Consider the following 16,017-nt stretch of genomic DNA (forward strand, 5'->3'; position numbering starts at 1 on the left):
CAGGCTACATAGCCATATGAATGCTGAGGCAATCCAACTTCTTGACCCAACAGGAACAGGTATTGTAGAAAATTAAGTCAACATTATTAATTAGACATAATTATTGTATAGGCTAGATTGTAATTCATGTAAAGCCAAGTGTAAGTTTGTGTGAACTTTATTGCAATAAAAAATAAGAAATCTCGTTTCATAATTTACTTTTGAAGTTTCCGAGAAACAATTTAAATTAGTTAATAAAACGAATTTTAAAACACGACAACAAATTTTAAGCACAATCCACGACTTAAATTGTAAAAAAATATGAACGCATTGTTATATCGGCTGCCATATGGCATATTAATTGGGCCAGATTTCACCGAATCAGAACAAAACATATCGCGAGCTTTTCTCTGTTCGTGAGAAAAAAAGGTGAAGATTTATAGTCGACGATGAACTTCGAATCAACGACCGTTTGATTACTCCGGATGCCCTTCAAGAGCTTAATTAGCCTGTCTGTGTGTTTAACATCGTTAACATCGATGGTGTTTATTGATACTGCAAATTTATGTGAAATCTGAAATAAAGAATTTGTAGACTAACTTTTATTTTGTTCGAAGCTTCGTCGCCTTCGTTACGAATCCGTGTCAAGTGGTCTCTATGAAGAGAGAATATTTTAGTTTAGATTTAATTAAATGTGTCTGATTTTTTAAATTATTTGATGTATTAGAATCAATAAACATTTTTACGTGTTTAGTACCAATTAGCACAGTTTCGTAAGTTGTTATACTTTGATCAGAAAATCTGAATACAGTATTGAACAGGTCCACTTTAAATGCACAAAAAATGTTAAGTTGATAGGCACCCTAGCCCAATAGAAACGTACTCTAAGCAGTAATTTGAACAAAACACGACAATTTATTTAATCATATATATAATATATATAATCTCCCACAATTATCCCTTAGCTCACGCTACATAGGAAAGAGCATCTATTCCATATGAACAGGAAGGAATTTTTTTTAATTAGGAAACATTTCGAGTAAAAGCAACCTTCCGTCATCGACGCAGACAGGAAAGTACCGTGATGAGTATTAATGAGCTGCGCCTGGCATGCGTACGCGCCACTCAGTGTTGCCGCGCATTTCAAACGGTGCAAACGCATTGTCCTTCGCGACTCGGGTCGATGACACTCAATATGCGAGCTTTCATTGATATTTTTAATTGATGAGTGAATGTTATGAGGTGAATGTTTTGTGTAATGCGTTCGACTGTTAACTAACTGTTATCATCTTAGTTTTTATTCTCATTTTATGACAAAATAATATTTTCGTGAATTGGTATTTATATTTATTAACTTAGATTAGATGTTATAGTTAATAAATAATGAAGATGGAGGTCTTACAGCCCTACTCTAAGTCGGTTGTTAAGAGTGAATGGTTTATTTAAGTCATATTGTTCAAAAACTATAGATATATATGCAGCATTATAGGTACCACCAGGATCAAACTTCAAAACTATTTTAAATTTATTTCCGTTTTCTATTTATCCATATTTATTATTATTATTGTAATAAATATAATAATTATTATATAATAGGGTTAGTAATTTAATTAGTTTTAATCAAATAAGACCTTTAGGCTCTTAAAAGAGAATGAATAGGACAGGAGCTTTAAAATTACTAAATATATTAAAGTATGTACTTTTAGTAATAGTTTACGTTCGTTAGACTTGGACGAGGAACTATATTTTACGATAATAGTAATAATTTTGTCTTTCGATAAATAATATTTTTAATTATATTATATAAAACAAAATTCGTTAACCTAATTAGAAATTATATGGAGATAACTGAAAGAGCTACACTTAAGTATAGATAACTAATTCATTTTGTAAAATGTTCAGTATAGAGTTGAACAAGATTAATTTTCGAAATTAAATGCATTAATTATCAATCGTGTGTCAAAAATGTCTTCACCGAAAAAATCGGAATCAAATCAGATTTAATCTTCGATTTTATTAGCCATTATTCCGTCTTTATGGCATTTAATTAAATCTATTTTTTTTCAGTTATAGATTGATTATATATTCAGAATGAAATCGATTATTTTGATATGTATCGCGATTAGTTTGGTACCGGTTGCGCTAGCAAAAGGCGGGCGATATTCCAGATTGCAAACGGATCCGCTGTCAAAGACAAGATGTGACTTAATATGTATTGATGCAAGCAAGGAGACGAAGACAAAGGTAAGCATGAATGACATGACCATGCAGAAACAACTTAACTTAACTACTATTTGCTGTAACAAAATAAATTCTTTAGCTATCAAAACATATTATTATTGGATGGTCTTTTGTTAACATAGCGTTTACACATTAAGAAAAACACTTTTTGAACGGATTGAAGCTTAAAAACTTATAATTATTTACATAATTCTAAATTTTAATTTTTTTCATATTATTATTATTCCAAACTGTACGTAAACAAATGAAATACCATCCTTTATATTACCGCTTTGTGACCGCCATACAGAAATACCTCTATATACCTATTAGTTAATTTGTCTGAGGTAGAAAAATCACTCAAGCTTTACTCTACTATTCTATTCTATCAAATTCTATTCAAAAGTTCTATAAAACTTTTATATTTCTTGTGACCGTTACAACGTTATAAGTAAGTATGTCTCTCGATAAGTTCCTAACAGGAATTAGTTTGTAAAGCTGAACTGAATTGCGTTATTATTATTATTTACCGCGCGGCTTTTAATTTATTGTTAGCTATGGCGATTGGATCATCCGGATGCGTTCGAATATGTCGGTTGTTTGTTTGTTATGTTTTTAATCTTAAACCCATTTTACATCTATTAAATACATAAAATTTCAGGAATAAAATAACATTTTACACAGCCGTTAAATGTATTTACTTTTACACTTTAACCATCCAATTAGTTCCCAAACGCAAATTAAAGCTGTGACGTACGTAACTGATAATTAGCAAGTGGGCTTTAAATTCAAATATTACTTTGACGTAGAAACTAGCTTTTGTTTGCTTAAAATACACTTATCGTTACACAGGGTAACTCTGTAAAAGTACCGATCTCAAATGAATGCTTCGTAAACTGTCTAAGAGGCAATAACATTAAATACATAAAAGTGTGTTCAGAGGAGTTTTAATACCTGCAGTTGAGTTTCATCATTCGACGTTAAGGCAGAATACGAAATACTACTTGTATCACATCGACGTCCGTCGTTCCACAACTGAGCGTTTCTTAACCAACCAAAAACCAACGAATGTCAACTTCGATATAACTGTTTTATACAACACATTTTCCATAAATATCGGTTTATGTTACGGAGTAAGCCTGCTGAACTGTACAATAAATTACTAAGAAACTTTCAACGGACATAGACACGGGTAAAATCTAGTGATATATATTAAATTAATAGTCATTGACACTAGAATAAATTGCGTAATTGGTTGAATGTTAAACGCACGGTTACATGAGTCACTTCACATCAAAGGAACCATTATGCCTCGTTCATGTGCATAATTACCTTCTAATTATTACGTTAACGTTTAGAAATAATCGGAATTTTCTTTCGAATTAGCAGATCCATAAACAATGGTTTCTAACTGCTAACTTATGTTCAATAATGTTCTTTAATTACACCTCCATAACAGATTTATGATAGTCCCGTGAACCGATATACATTACATACATATACATATCATGTTAGTTACATTTATGAAAGTCATAAAAGAAATACATAATAAATGCTTCTAATTTTACATTTACTGCCAGTTTTGATAAAAGGCGTAGAACGGAAGAGAAGAACTGGTAATAAACTCTCCACACGTTTCACATGACTTCTTAAGTAATTAATAATAATAAAACAAGTTAGGTAGTATCAGTAGGAGGTTATAAATAGTATAATAAAATACAATGAATACAAGAACCATATAATATATAAAACTATATTTCCAGTGTACTGTACGATTTCTGACACCAAGCAATATTTTGTTATTTTGCCTGGAACTATAATTACATTAAGGCTCACCTTTGTCTTAGTTATTGAGACTTAGTTTGTTAAATTGTATTAAATTTATTTATTATTAAAATGTAATATTTTAAGAAATAAAAGGCTTTATTATTATCCTGGTATGTTTAATAGCTAAGTAACAGAGCCCTTACTCAGTAACTTCCAATACTGACAGCGATTCTGATCCCAATAATGATTTTTCGTCCACGCGATTTCAATGTTGCCACATGGAACTTGCGAACTTCGGGATCAGTATCGCTGCTGCTGTTGAAAGTTTCCAGAGTAAGGGCGCAGTAGTTGACATGACTTCTAATTGAAATGCAAAATCTACAATCTAATACAACCATTTCTTAACTCTTATTTAATCTCCAGTGTCGATCAGAATGCCGGGCACGAGAACAAAAACCCGGGACCTGCCCCAAGTCAGACAGCCCAAGGTGGCAGGCTGCATGTGTGGAGGCATGTAATCAGGACTCTCAGTGTGATGGTACCCAGCGATGCTGCAAGTTGGGTTGCAGCTCATCTTGTAATGAACCGGTTGACTTGCATACAATACCAGGTAAAATGTAAATATAAAAAATTTAAATGAGTTAAAATATTTCTTAATATTTTATTAAGTTTATAAGTGTACACGCTATTACGGTAATGTGTGTTAGCTTGTGATTCGCAAGCAGGATGTCGTGTGTTCGTGGGCTTGGAGAAAAAATTGAATGTAGTTCGGTTTGATGTAGACAAACGTGTCCGGTGTATCTGTTTGTAGCTAGAGAAATATATGTGTATGGCACAGGCAAAAATATGCCCCTACATCTGGTCATTTCGGCCTGCCACTAAGGATTACAGATCTTTATTAAAATCAAATGAAACATTAGTTTTATGCTATTTTTTGTGCTTACGTAATTTCATATTATGAACATCCATAACATCCCATTTGGATATAGAACAGATGTATTCTGAGTTATTGATGACTTTCGTCTAACACGTATTGAAGTCATTATAGTGTCTGTTGCCATGGTTACGATGGAATTTCCATTTAAACAAATAAGTTTTAACCTACCTTTTATAGTCGAAGCGTTCATGGTTAGCAAGTACTAAATATTGCCTTATTACGAGAAATATACCTTCATTGGTAGATGTAAACGTGATTTAGACATTGCGTTTAAAACAGATTTTCAATTGTTACTAGTGGACCCGACAGACGTTGTCCTGTCTTAACTATGAAAATTAATTTCGAATTGGTATAATAACTAAAAAATATTTTAGAAACGAATTGTTTATTATTCTAATGCTTAATTTGAATTATGATAAACAAAATGCTTTGTTTTTTTTCTGGCGCGTGTATATATAGTTTTATTGGTATTCGACATGGGAACAGACGACATATATTTTGCAATGTGAAAAACAGATTTTCAAGATTAATGCCACAAACAATTAGCGACTGTAATTATTTAATATGTATTTTATCAATATATAACTCCGATCCAAGCATTTATTATAAGCGATATTCATTTTTCTTACATCCTTTTTGACGATATTTGTTGTACGCATTCTGTCAATGTTATGTCAAACGCCATAAGGTTAGATGAAAAAAGTTTAGATCGTAAAGGTTCAGTGCATAGCCCTGAAAAATAAATTTATTATGGAAACAAAAGTATTCTTAAATTTTCTAATGTTCCGCGAAATTTTCTTAATTTTTCTTCTGATAATACCAAACACAATAAAAAAATAATTAGCGAATTTGGTCCAGCCGTTCATGCCGTGACCTAGGGATATTGGGATCATATATATATATATAGATTACGAAAAAATAATTTGTTTGTTTTGCCATTTAACAATATGAACATCAATTACAACGATACGTATTAAATACCTGGTATTGCTTTGCTTTTTGCTTGGGTTTCACCTTTCAAGAAATCGTGAGAACTATCTATATGCGAGATAGAGGAAAGATGAATAACGAAGATCTTATTTATATATAATAATAATAATTTATTTGGAAGAAACAACAAAAATGTTATGGTGGTACAATCGAAAAGTTCGCATATTCTGCCATACATAATGGTTTACAAATTTGTCTCAAAAGGAATTTTACATAGAAGTTACATACATTATGAGTAATATCAATATATTCAATGCTTTTATTACGCTATCAAATTAATATTAATTATAATATTTCGCGCATATTAATAGAATAATATTTTTTCCAACGAACTTTTTTTTACGAACATTAAGTCGCTTATTAAAAACTCTAGTAAGAAGATTTTTGTTAAATTGTTACAAAACTTGATGGTCTTAAAAAAATGTTTTCCTATACAATTCCACATACATTTTTGGCATGGCAAATTTCGATATTGGTCCATTCCCGTTGACTTAAAAATATTTATACATAATTGCTCAGGTTTTTGTAAAAAGGTTAATATTTTTAGGTCTTCCTGCTCTCCCAACAATGGAAGAAGCGAAAGAACGACGACGCTCGATTCTAGTGAAATGGTCGGATGGTGTTGGTGACTCTGCTAGAGCAGTCCCGGGTAGAGTTCTCTACCTTCTAGAAGAACAACATCACTTAGGGCCGAAGTATGAAGAAGCGAGACTGGGCGACTGGAACTTGATTGCGAGAACTAATAAGTATGTTAATTATTAATGATATCTGATAAATAGTATTATGACAATGTAAATAATAAGTTTCGAGGACTCGATTTCATAATGTTCGGGAAAGAAGAAAATTTTATGTATTGGTCTAACATAGTTGTGAAATGATGACAAAAATGTACCTTTCAATATAATTTATTTAAATAAAAGTCATCTATCTCTTATCATAACATCAAAACTCCCATTTGTCAGAAGGAGACGAAAGAGTATCTGATTTAATGTTTACAAATAAGGGGTTAAGGCTTATTTTGATTACAAACTAGAACGACACTTTTGTGATGTAGGAAAATGTTGAGATCACGACCAACTAAAGCATGGGTCACGGCCAAACTAGAAACACTGACTTAAGCTTCAAGGGATGATGGTATTCTGTATCTCTAAATAGCGATTCTGATTTCCATTACTCTACCCAGCGATCTCGTGGTTACGATTTCAGCGAAAACATAAAAAACTGCATCGAATTAATTGATGATTGACTACATAGAGAGGAGGGTAGAAGATTAAGGGCGTCTTCCTTAAACTGGTAGCTTGTGCCTTAAACTGATAATTTGTCTTAGAAGACAAAAGAAAACATCACAGAAAGCTCGGGTGACCAGAGACGTTCCTTCATAAAATCAGCGATAGCGATTACGATCCAGACTCGACTGACGATTGTCGATTTGAAACGCTTAAGCGTAATTAATAAAAGTGCTTTATATACTCCATACCATCAAGCAAAGGAATGTCTCATATCTTGGCCACATTCTAAGTAACAAGCGGTATCAAATTTGGAAACCATAAAGAAGAGTAGGTGCACAATGTCTAGGCTACTGAACATTCATGAGTGGAATTGTCAATTCAGTGGAGCTGTTTGCCTTAAAAATATTGGCAGTAAGGAGAAATTTCGAGAAGAGACACTGCTAGAAATGAAGGGACACACAATAAATTGTTTGCTTTCCCAACTAGCGTATGTGACCAGGGCCAATTTTATCAACATATACATTATTTTATATACATGTGTCTTTACTACGACATCATGGAACATTACGATCTAGCCTAACTTAAGAAAGAAATTAAGTAATTTAAGTCTAAGCTAATTTACTAAAAAGGATTTCTATCATAATTAAGTGTCCAATAACGCTACTTATAGTCTCTATTAAAGGGAAGACACTCTGTTCTTGTGTTCAATTTTTTTTTCATTCACAGCTTAGCACTTAATATTAAAGTACACTAACACTAATTCACTAGTTCAAATGGTATTCCTTTTCAATCTTCTCACTAGGCCTGTGGTGTCAAGGAGTTGAATAGCCTCGACATTCACGTGATTATGGAGCCTATGTTCGTGTGTTCCAGCAGTTATTAATGTGGTGACGTCCTCTACATTAAGGGAACATTAACATAATACAAAGATGATTTCATATTTTTTATCCGTATGAATCAATGAGCGTATTCAAGCGTACTATGTACACGCAACAATGTCGAGTAAATAAATACACATCACTTAAGGGGGCATTACCCAGCTCTAAAGGCTTTTGTACGACAAAAACGTATTCGATTTTGACATATGGGAGACGACTTGTGTGTGCAGTGTTAGTCTAGCAGCTTCAGCGTACGTCTCTCATTCCTAAGGTCTACTATTATGCGCAATTAACATTCGCTCGTACAGTGAAGGAATATATCGTGAAGAAACCTAAGATACCTTAGACCCAAAGAGTCGACGACGAGGCAGAGGAGGTTAATCACCTACTTTATGAAAAGATAATTTTGTCACTTGAAGATAGCCCTTCCAATTTAAAATTGTGGACATCATTCGATCCAGTTCAACACATTTAGAGACATTATAACGTTACTCATAAAAACTATTTTATTTGCAATGTTTATCTCATGTTCAAAACATAGATAGATTAGATTAATTGATTAATAAAAGAGTTAAACCAATCTCGATTTCAATAGGCCTTTATGTAGGATATAAATATTAGCCACTTATGTATATGATAAAATTATTATACATTACTATCGACTTATTATGCAATCATTGTATCAGTTTCTCATCATCGAGTGTATAATACATATTTTAATACACAATCAAATAATCTGATAGCTAAATGGTCACAGACATATGAATGTTGCAATGTTGGTTTTGTTTGGTGGCGCATTTTATTCATAAATAATCATACAAATAAGTACTACTTTAACAAAAAATACGTTTATTTGTGTTTATTGCTTTTTTGTGTCCATATTAAGACAATAACTGGAAATGTGCTATATTTTATTTCGAAGTGTAAAAGAAATCGCGCGCACTAGATCTAATATTAAAAAAACAGATGTAATTCATCTCATGAGGCTCGTTTTTTGTAATCGACTTATTAATAGCTCTGATTTATTGGCAGCTTTTTATACACAAGGCTTGTAAGGACATAAACAACACTCGTAAAGTCTCAGACTGTATGGTTCCGGCATAGTCATGAATCGGTGAACCCGGAATATTAATTTTTTGATTTCTTTTGTTTACGAAGATAAACATCAATTTAAGACGCATTTATAGATTACTATTCGGTCACGTTTTTATTTGTAAATACCACAAGTTTATATTAGATTGTAATAAAGAATATCTAATAAAAGAACAATATTTCTTGAAGTTAGCTATCTGTTATATGTGATTTTATAAACTTAAATTCTTATATTTAATTTTGTACATGTGTTTTATTTATTATTATAACGTATGATTGTATTAAAAGATAGTGATATGTGAACACAATTAATTTATAATCACTGTAATTGCTTTCTATTTTCCGCGTTGCGTGAAATCATTTTTACGTTACAACGCAATTGCATAATACAAAATCGTTGTGGTCACGATGAATGAAAAAAAAATTGTCTATAAATTCCTGGTAAGACGTATCGGGACATCACGCGTATTTCGATCAATTGACTGTCAATCAAACGTTTTGAAAAAGGAATTTGTTTCTCGGTAACTTTTACCTGCGCCGACAAGGTTCGCAGGCCATAACTTTTTTTATAATTAATCTTTTCCAGATCAAGTCAACAGATAATTATTAATTTAGTTTAATATAATTTTAATAGTAAAACTTATTAATTAGCTAGGATCTATTTAGTATTAAACAAGTTATTTATTTTGGTAACGTCAAACGGCATTTTTTCGAATTAGTATGTTATGCGTATAATGAATAAACCTGAACTTAATTCTGTTTTAATCGCAAGGAAAATAACAAAAGCTACAGCATTTAACTTATAATGGGCGAATAAATCTAATATACGGCAGTTGAGTAACTGAAGACAAATGGCATTTTCATACTTATCATTAATCTCTTCCCAAAAAACACTCAATCACACATACAAAGATTTACAGACGCATAGTATTTTATCTTAGGACACTCAAAGTTTAGGTTACCAAAAATATTTGGGATGGATGGGATGGATGGGATAGCAAAATCATATTTTCTAAGTAATATATGATTTTGCAAGAATGTGAAAAAAATATGTAACGTAGGAATTGTACATATATTCTTACAATTGAATTCTAAAGTTGGTTTATAATATAAAAATTACAAAAGAAATTTATAATATACTCGCAAGAAATCTTCTCTAAGCTAAACTAGGACTATGTCGTAAAACAACTCAATAATGAATTCAGGATCGGGAACCACAATCTATTAGGTAGGCTGGTGTTAACTTTGCGAATTTTTACCAAAATATTCTTTCCACAGAACAAAAGTGTCATTAAAAAATCTATTAAAACCGGGTCGTTGGTATCGGTTCCGAGTGGCTGCAGTCAGTGCTTCTGGTACCAGAGGGTTCTCCAAGCCAAGCGCGTCCTTTACACCACGAAAGGGACCCAGACCCCCGCCTCCACCGAAAAAGTTAAAAGTACGACCCGTTCGGTCTCAAAATGGTAAGTGTGCTTAAAGTTAACACCGATACTATGGTGACACCTACATTCTACACATATATATCACTGTAATGACGTCATATCCTGAAACGCGCTAATGAAGTTGAGGCTCAAGACATACAAAACTACATATAAAACTTCTTGATCTTAGTCTTAAGCACCTTCGGGCCAACCAAGAAATAGTTCCCCTAAAGGGTCCTTCAGGCTGGGGAACTTTTCTTCCTCCGTATAATTTTTTTTTGTACTGAATTCCTAAATTTAAATGCTAGCTCAAACGACGAAATAGTGATTCTTTCATAAAGTAAATCCTCTTTTAGGCACAGTCACGGTAAAGTTGGAATGGAAGGAACCTCGTTCTGATTTACCGGTGATGAAATACAAAGTGTTCTGGAGTCGACGGGTGCGAGGTCTGGGTGGTGAACTGGATTCAGTACTTGTTAATCATCAGACTGTGGCAAAGGTACCATTAAATTATTAGTATTTGGCTAGATAATTGTGTATGACATACAACATAAAAATTATCATTTACGACTATGTGGTATTGTTATATAAAGTAATAATGTTCTTTCCTATTAGATGTTCTGGAAACTACAATAAATCAGGGTTTTCTTTATATAATACGTATGCTTCGTAATACTTGTTGTTTAACAATTTTAACACAATTTAATACAATTCGATATTTTATTGAAAAATGATTCTACAGTGCAAACCGTTCAACAACCAGCAGTTTTTACATTCATGTTGCGAAAAATTAAAATCTTACTGAACATATTCTCATATGAGTAATGTTTAAGGGCTCTTTCACTCGTCAAAGTAGGCTAATTAGCGGTTTAAGTGCACATTCCGTGAAACGTTACAATACCCTTTCATTATTCAAGTAGTGTTAATCAAACAATAACAAGAAGAAAACAATAATAATAATAATAATCAACGTGAATTTAGTATTTACATTGACCTTACAACTCTTTCCCAACAATCTTGGCCAGCGACTTGAAATATTTGTATCGTAACCCTTTAGCACAATGTTTGGGTATTAGCACAATTTAAACAACAACCAATTACACTTATGCCAATATAAGCTCCTACAGAAAGTGCAGAAGAATAACAAATCCATAAGTTCTACAAATAGCTTAAGAGTATTAATAATAATGAAAAAATATTGCTGAAATTAGTGGTATAAGTCGTAATCTGGTCTTCGGTATTTGTAAAATATAAAATAGTTTTAAACAAATAATGTAAAGGTTTTAAAATGTAGCCTAAACATAACATTGAATGGTCGAAATCGCTGATTAACTTATTTATAATACTTATTTCCAGGACCAAAATTACGTAGAAATAAATGATCTACAACCCAACTCGTTGTACTTTTTTCAAGTTCAAACAATAAGCTTATTTGGATTGGGAAAACTCCGCAGTGAAAAGGCTGTTATTTTCTACAACACAACTAGTGGCGCAGACCGTAAGTCCAATTTATGTACCTGCAAGCTGAAATATAGGTTAACAATGGTTATTTAAGCTTTATAGATAAAAAGTAATGAGTTCAAAAAGCTAAGTATTCTTAGTTGTAAATCAGCCGTTTTATTATAGTTATAATTATTTATACTAAAGAAATATTTTTATAAATAAATATTCTTGATTTTCGTCTTTTATATTTAAGTTTCTCAATCAGGGGATTTAATAATTAAATGATGTGTTTTCTGGCTGAGGTACAGGTATCAAGCGTGACCCACTAACGCCTAACAAATTTGTTTGGCAATGGTCACGTGACCTAATGTAATTTCCTAAGTGTTCAGTATATGTTACTCCAAAAATTGTTGTACTTGCGGAAATACATTATACATGCGACTATCTAGTGTTTTATGGGACTCGCAACTGCTTTTGAGTACCTATCAAAAGCAGTTGGAGAGCGGTAACACCGCCCAATAGGCGATACAAAGGTTTACGACTGCCCCTTCACGACTCCAATCAAATCCAGCTTCAGCAGTGTTGTATAATCTATAACAATAACTAACAGTAGTAAAAAAATAGTGAAACTTTTTATCTTATTGTAGAAAGACCTCCGGAGCCACTACAAAAACGAAAAGATAATAAGAAAATAACAGGTGTGAGATTAAACAGGTTTCTATGGGAAGACCATAGAGTAAAAGCAAGAATTGCATGGCAACCCGTAGGCGCAGCAAAGGATAAACAACCGAAAAGGTATTATATTACACATATAATTCTTTCTTTTGCAGTTCTATCCCTATCTATTTATCAATATGCAATATAGTTTTAAATATGATGTAGGTTGAGATCACGCTTGCGCTGGCAAAGTATGATTTTCGTGAGTCAATTCTTAAATATAATAGTAGTTTTTGTAGAAGAAGAATTATGATTCGACCTTGAATTATGTATTTAAATGGAGAATGTTCAGAGGAGTGGTTTGGATTTATAACTGCAGTTTCATCATCGGACGTCGAAGAATACGAAATTCCACTCACCTCGACTCAACTGAGCGTTATTTAAAACAGTTTTTAGACTTCTTTCTTTCAAGAAAACAGCGTACCTATTCTTAAAGGCACTCACGGCAACGCATTCGTGGGCGCTCTGGCATTGAGTGTCCATGGGCGGCGGTATTATGTAACATTAAGTGAGGCCCCTACGTTTGTTATGAACAGGAGTTCATAAAAAAATACTTCATAACTAAATTTAGGTATTTGATTAAAGTTTATGAGTTCATTGAATTCGTATTACGTTAGAAGTTGAGATGCGGTACGTGATAGACGGAACTAGTGTTCTGGCACGTTTAGTTATTTTTAAATGACACGGGAATGATACAAAATAGGTATAAATCCTTCCCAATGCATCCTGTATGTTTTAAAACGAAACAGCCGGTAAGCGAACTTACTTTGATTTGATAGATTTTAGCCGTGTCACCTCTTTCAGATTTTATGTACATTGGAGGACTTTCAAGTGCCACCATCCAATAAAGGAAGTTAAAAATCTTTCAGCAATCACTGAGGTAAGACTGACTATTCAGTATAATTGTGATTAAGATGTTGAGCAAATGTTTATTGCCTTTAAATATATGCCTAGATCCTGGGATCGATTCCCAACTAAATAGTATTTTCTTTATTTATTTATTTACACCTCGTTACCTGATATACAAAATCATACATAATAAAAGTAACATAAGTTATTAGGAAAGCGGCGGCCTTATCGCTAACAATTAGTAACAGTAATTGGTTTGGGTAGACAATAGATGTAGACTAGGATGACCTGTACTGTCCAGATGGTTACTTGGTTATTTCAATAATGACCTTACTATATCAGTGTTTTTTACCAATGCGCTGACTTCCCACCCCAAATATAGATGATATGGCTCGTTGTAAAACCTGAATACAATCAATTCCTATTTATCGTTTTCAGCAAACATCGTTCGAATTGTACGAATTGGATTACCACTGCAGCTACAAAGTGAATGTCAACGCTTCGGGTGACACACTCACTCCGGATTCAGAATATATTCTTACAGTACCGAGTTGCGAATATTTTCAACGAAAAATCAATGCAACCATTCACTGTAAAACTTGATGAAACTTAAGTTTAGTTTAATGACTTAATGTATTGTTAATTCGTTAAGTACTATGAAGCACCGTGTTATTATCGTACATTTTTTAAATTAAGTGAATGTTAAATCTGCATAATAACCTGTTAGCTATACAGCAGACTCTTTAGTATTAAATTCGTCATTATTATAATTTATTTATCATTTAAATAAAAGTAAAAAAAAAATCAACACGACTTTTTTTCTATCCAGTAAACAAAGCATACAATTATTACCCCTACATTTCAAATACAATCATTAAACTTATTAAACGATAATACGTTATTAAAACTAGTACTAAATTTGAAATGTTATATTGTGATGAGAGCCTGATTAGATTATATAAACAAAATGATTATTTGGCTTATTAATTACCAAATTAAAATAACCTTACAAAACATACAGCAATCTCTAAAAGTCATTAAATATTTAGGTGCCTTGCCAACATTCTTAACACGTATCATTATGCGCATGTCCTGTTTTTAAGCTTGACCTACTTAACAGACACTTAATATTTTTGTGGAGCCAAATAGGTAGACGATATAAATGAACATAATTACACCTAACTTACAAGATATATCTAATAAGAAATGCATTGGTTGTAATAATTTAAATTCTTTTCTGACGTTCATAAGTGTACTTGTTTACCTATATGAATAAAGTTATTTTGACTTTGAATATATTTATATCTCTAATTCTACTTTACATGTGTATGCAACAAAAATCCGCTTCAACGGCTGATACAATTTGAATGTTTTTTTGTTGTATGCGTTTTGGTTGTGCCTTTAATGGTTTACAAATCAGCCAAAGTCGGCACTTTCATACTTTGTTTAATATCCTAATCGCTTGAGATATCATGCAGGAAAACGCCTGTTAGTGTAATATAATAAGCATACCGTATGCGGGAATATTTTTTTATTAGTTATAGACGAGACTTAATACATAATAGGTACCAAGAGCAAATATGTCGGTTGTAGGGGAAACATAGGAGAACCTGTATGTCCAAAAGTATCTAAACCAGTGCAACTAGACGTTTCATAAGAGCCTGCAAAGGCCTATTTGAAATAAAAACTTTTGATTTTGATTTAAAATCTAGCATTATGTGAACAATTCAATGTTTTTATATTAAATGTAACATACATACACAAAAAGGTTGGGACTATGAAAGCTATTTTGGCAGTGTCAAATAAATTAAAATAAAAACCATGTAGTCGAATACGTAGTTAACGATAATACGCCCCAGTGGCGAAGTTAAAATTGTTTTAACATGTTGAGGGTATGACGTCATCGTAGTGATTGTAGCCGTAGATTGTGTCGCTCCATAGCAATCGTTCGTTCGTGTCAGCCTGTTGACGGTCATTGCTGGATATAAGCCTAACACATTAAATTTCCAGTACAACCGGTACATATCAATCAAATACAATTTTTTTAAGACCTGAAAATGTTCTCATGCAAACCCCTATCACGGTTATTGGAAGTGATATGGAGACTATACTTCCTTCTAATCTAATCACTGCGAGTCGAAGACATAGCGTACAACGTGAATCACCACACACACGTCCTCCCTCCCTTGAATAATAGATACCTAATGGTACAGGTAAAACTTATAAATTCTTAATTTAAAAAATCGTTCACGATAAATATTTAGTAGCTAGAAAAACAAATGTAGGAAGACGTTCAAATGTTTCGTGAATGGCGTGCTGCTTTCACTGCCTTTTAAGTAAAAAATCGTTTAATAATTAATTTTAAAATTAAGTATTTACATACCTAACTATCGTGAAAATATGAATAGGGTATTGAACAAGTCTTGTAATAATATTAAATAATCAATAGATACTCAACCTACGATATAAGTACGTATAATAAGAGTTATAAGAAA

At 32.4% G+C, this 16,017-nt stretch overlaps 1 protein-coding gene across 2 annotated transcripts; it reads left to right on the forward strand.

Moving 5' to 3' along the window:
* The first annotated feature begins 1,115 nt into the window (after window positions 1–1,115).
* LOC123712301 (anosmin-1) lies at window positions 1,116–14,270 on the forward strand. Of its 2 annotated transcripts, none has more exons than XM_045665323.1 (10): window positions 1,116–1,221; window positions 2,053–2,223; window positions 4,390–4,576; window positions 6,441–6,639; window positions 10,371–10,555; window positions 10,870–11,012; window positions 11,870–12,011; window positions 12,604–12,751; window positions 13,478–13,553; window positions 13,961–14,270. In XM_045665323.1, the coding sequence occupies exons 1-10, from the start codon at window positions 1,204–1,206 to the stop codon at window positions 14,123–14,125; spliced, it is 1,434 nt and encodes a 477-aa protein (XP_045521279.1). In that variant the 5' UTR covers window positions 1,116–1,203; the 3' UTR covers window positions 14,126–14,270. The 2 variants fall into 2 exon arrangements, with proteins under 2 accessions (XP_045521279.1, XP_045521280.1); XM_045665324.1 differs by having other exon boundaries at window positions 1,122–1,221; window positions 2,047–2,223.
* The last annotated feature ends 1,747 nt before the right edge of the window (window positions 14,271–16,017 follow it).

The sequence above is a fragment of the Pieris brassicae genome, chromosome 7 (assembly GCF_905147105.1).
Source record: "Pieris brassicae chromosome 7, ilPieBrab1.1, whole genome shotgun sequence".
In the NCBI taxonomy this organism is placed as follows: Eukaryota; Metazoa; Arthropoda; class Insecta; order Lepidoptera; family Pieridae; genus Pieris; species Pieris brassicae.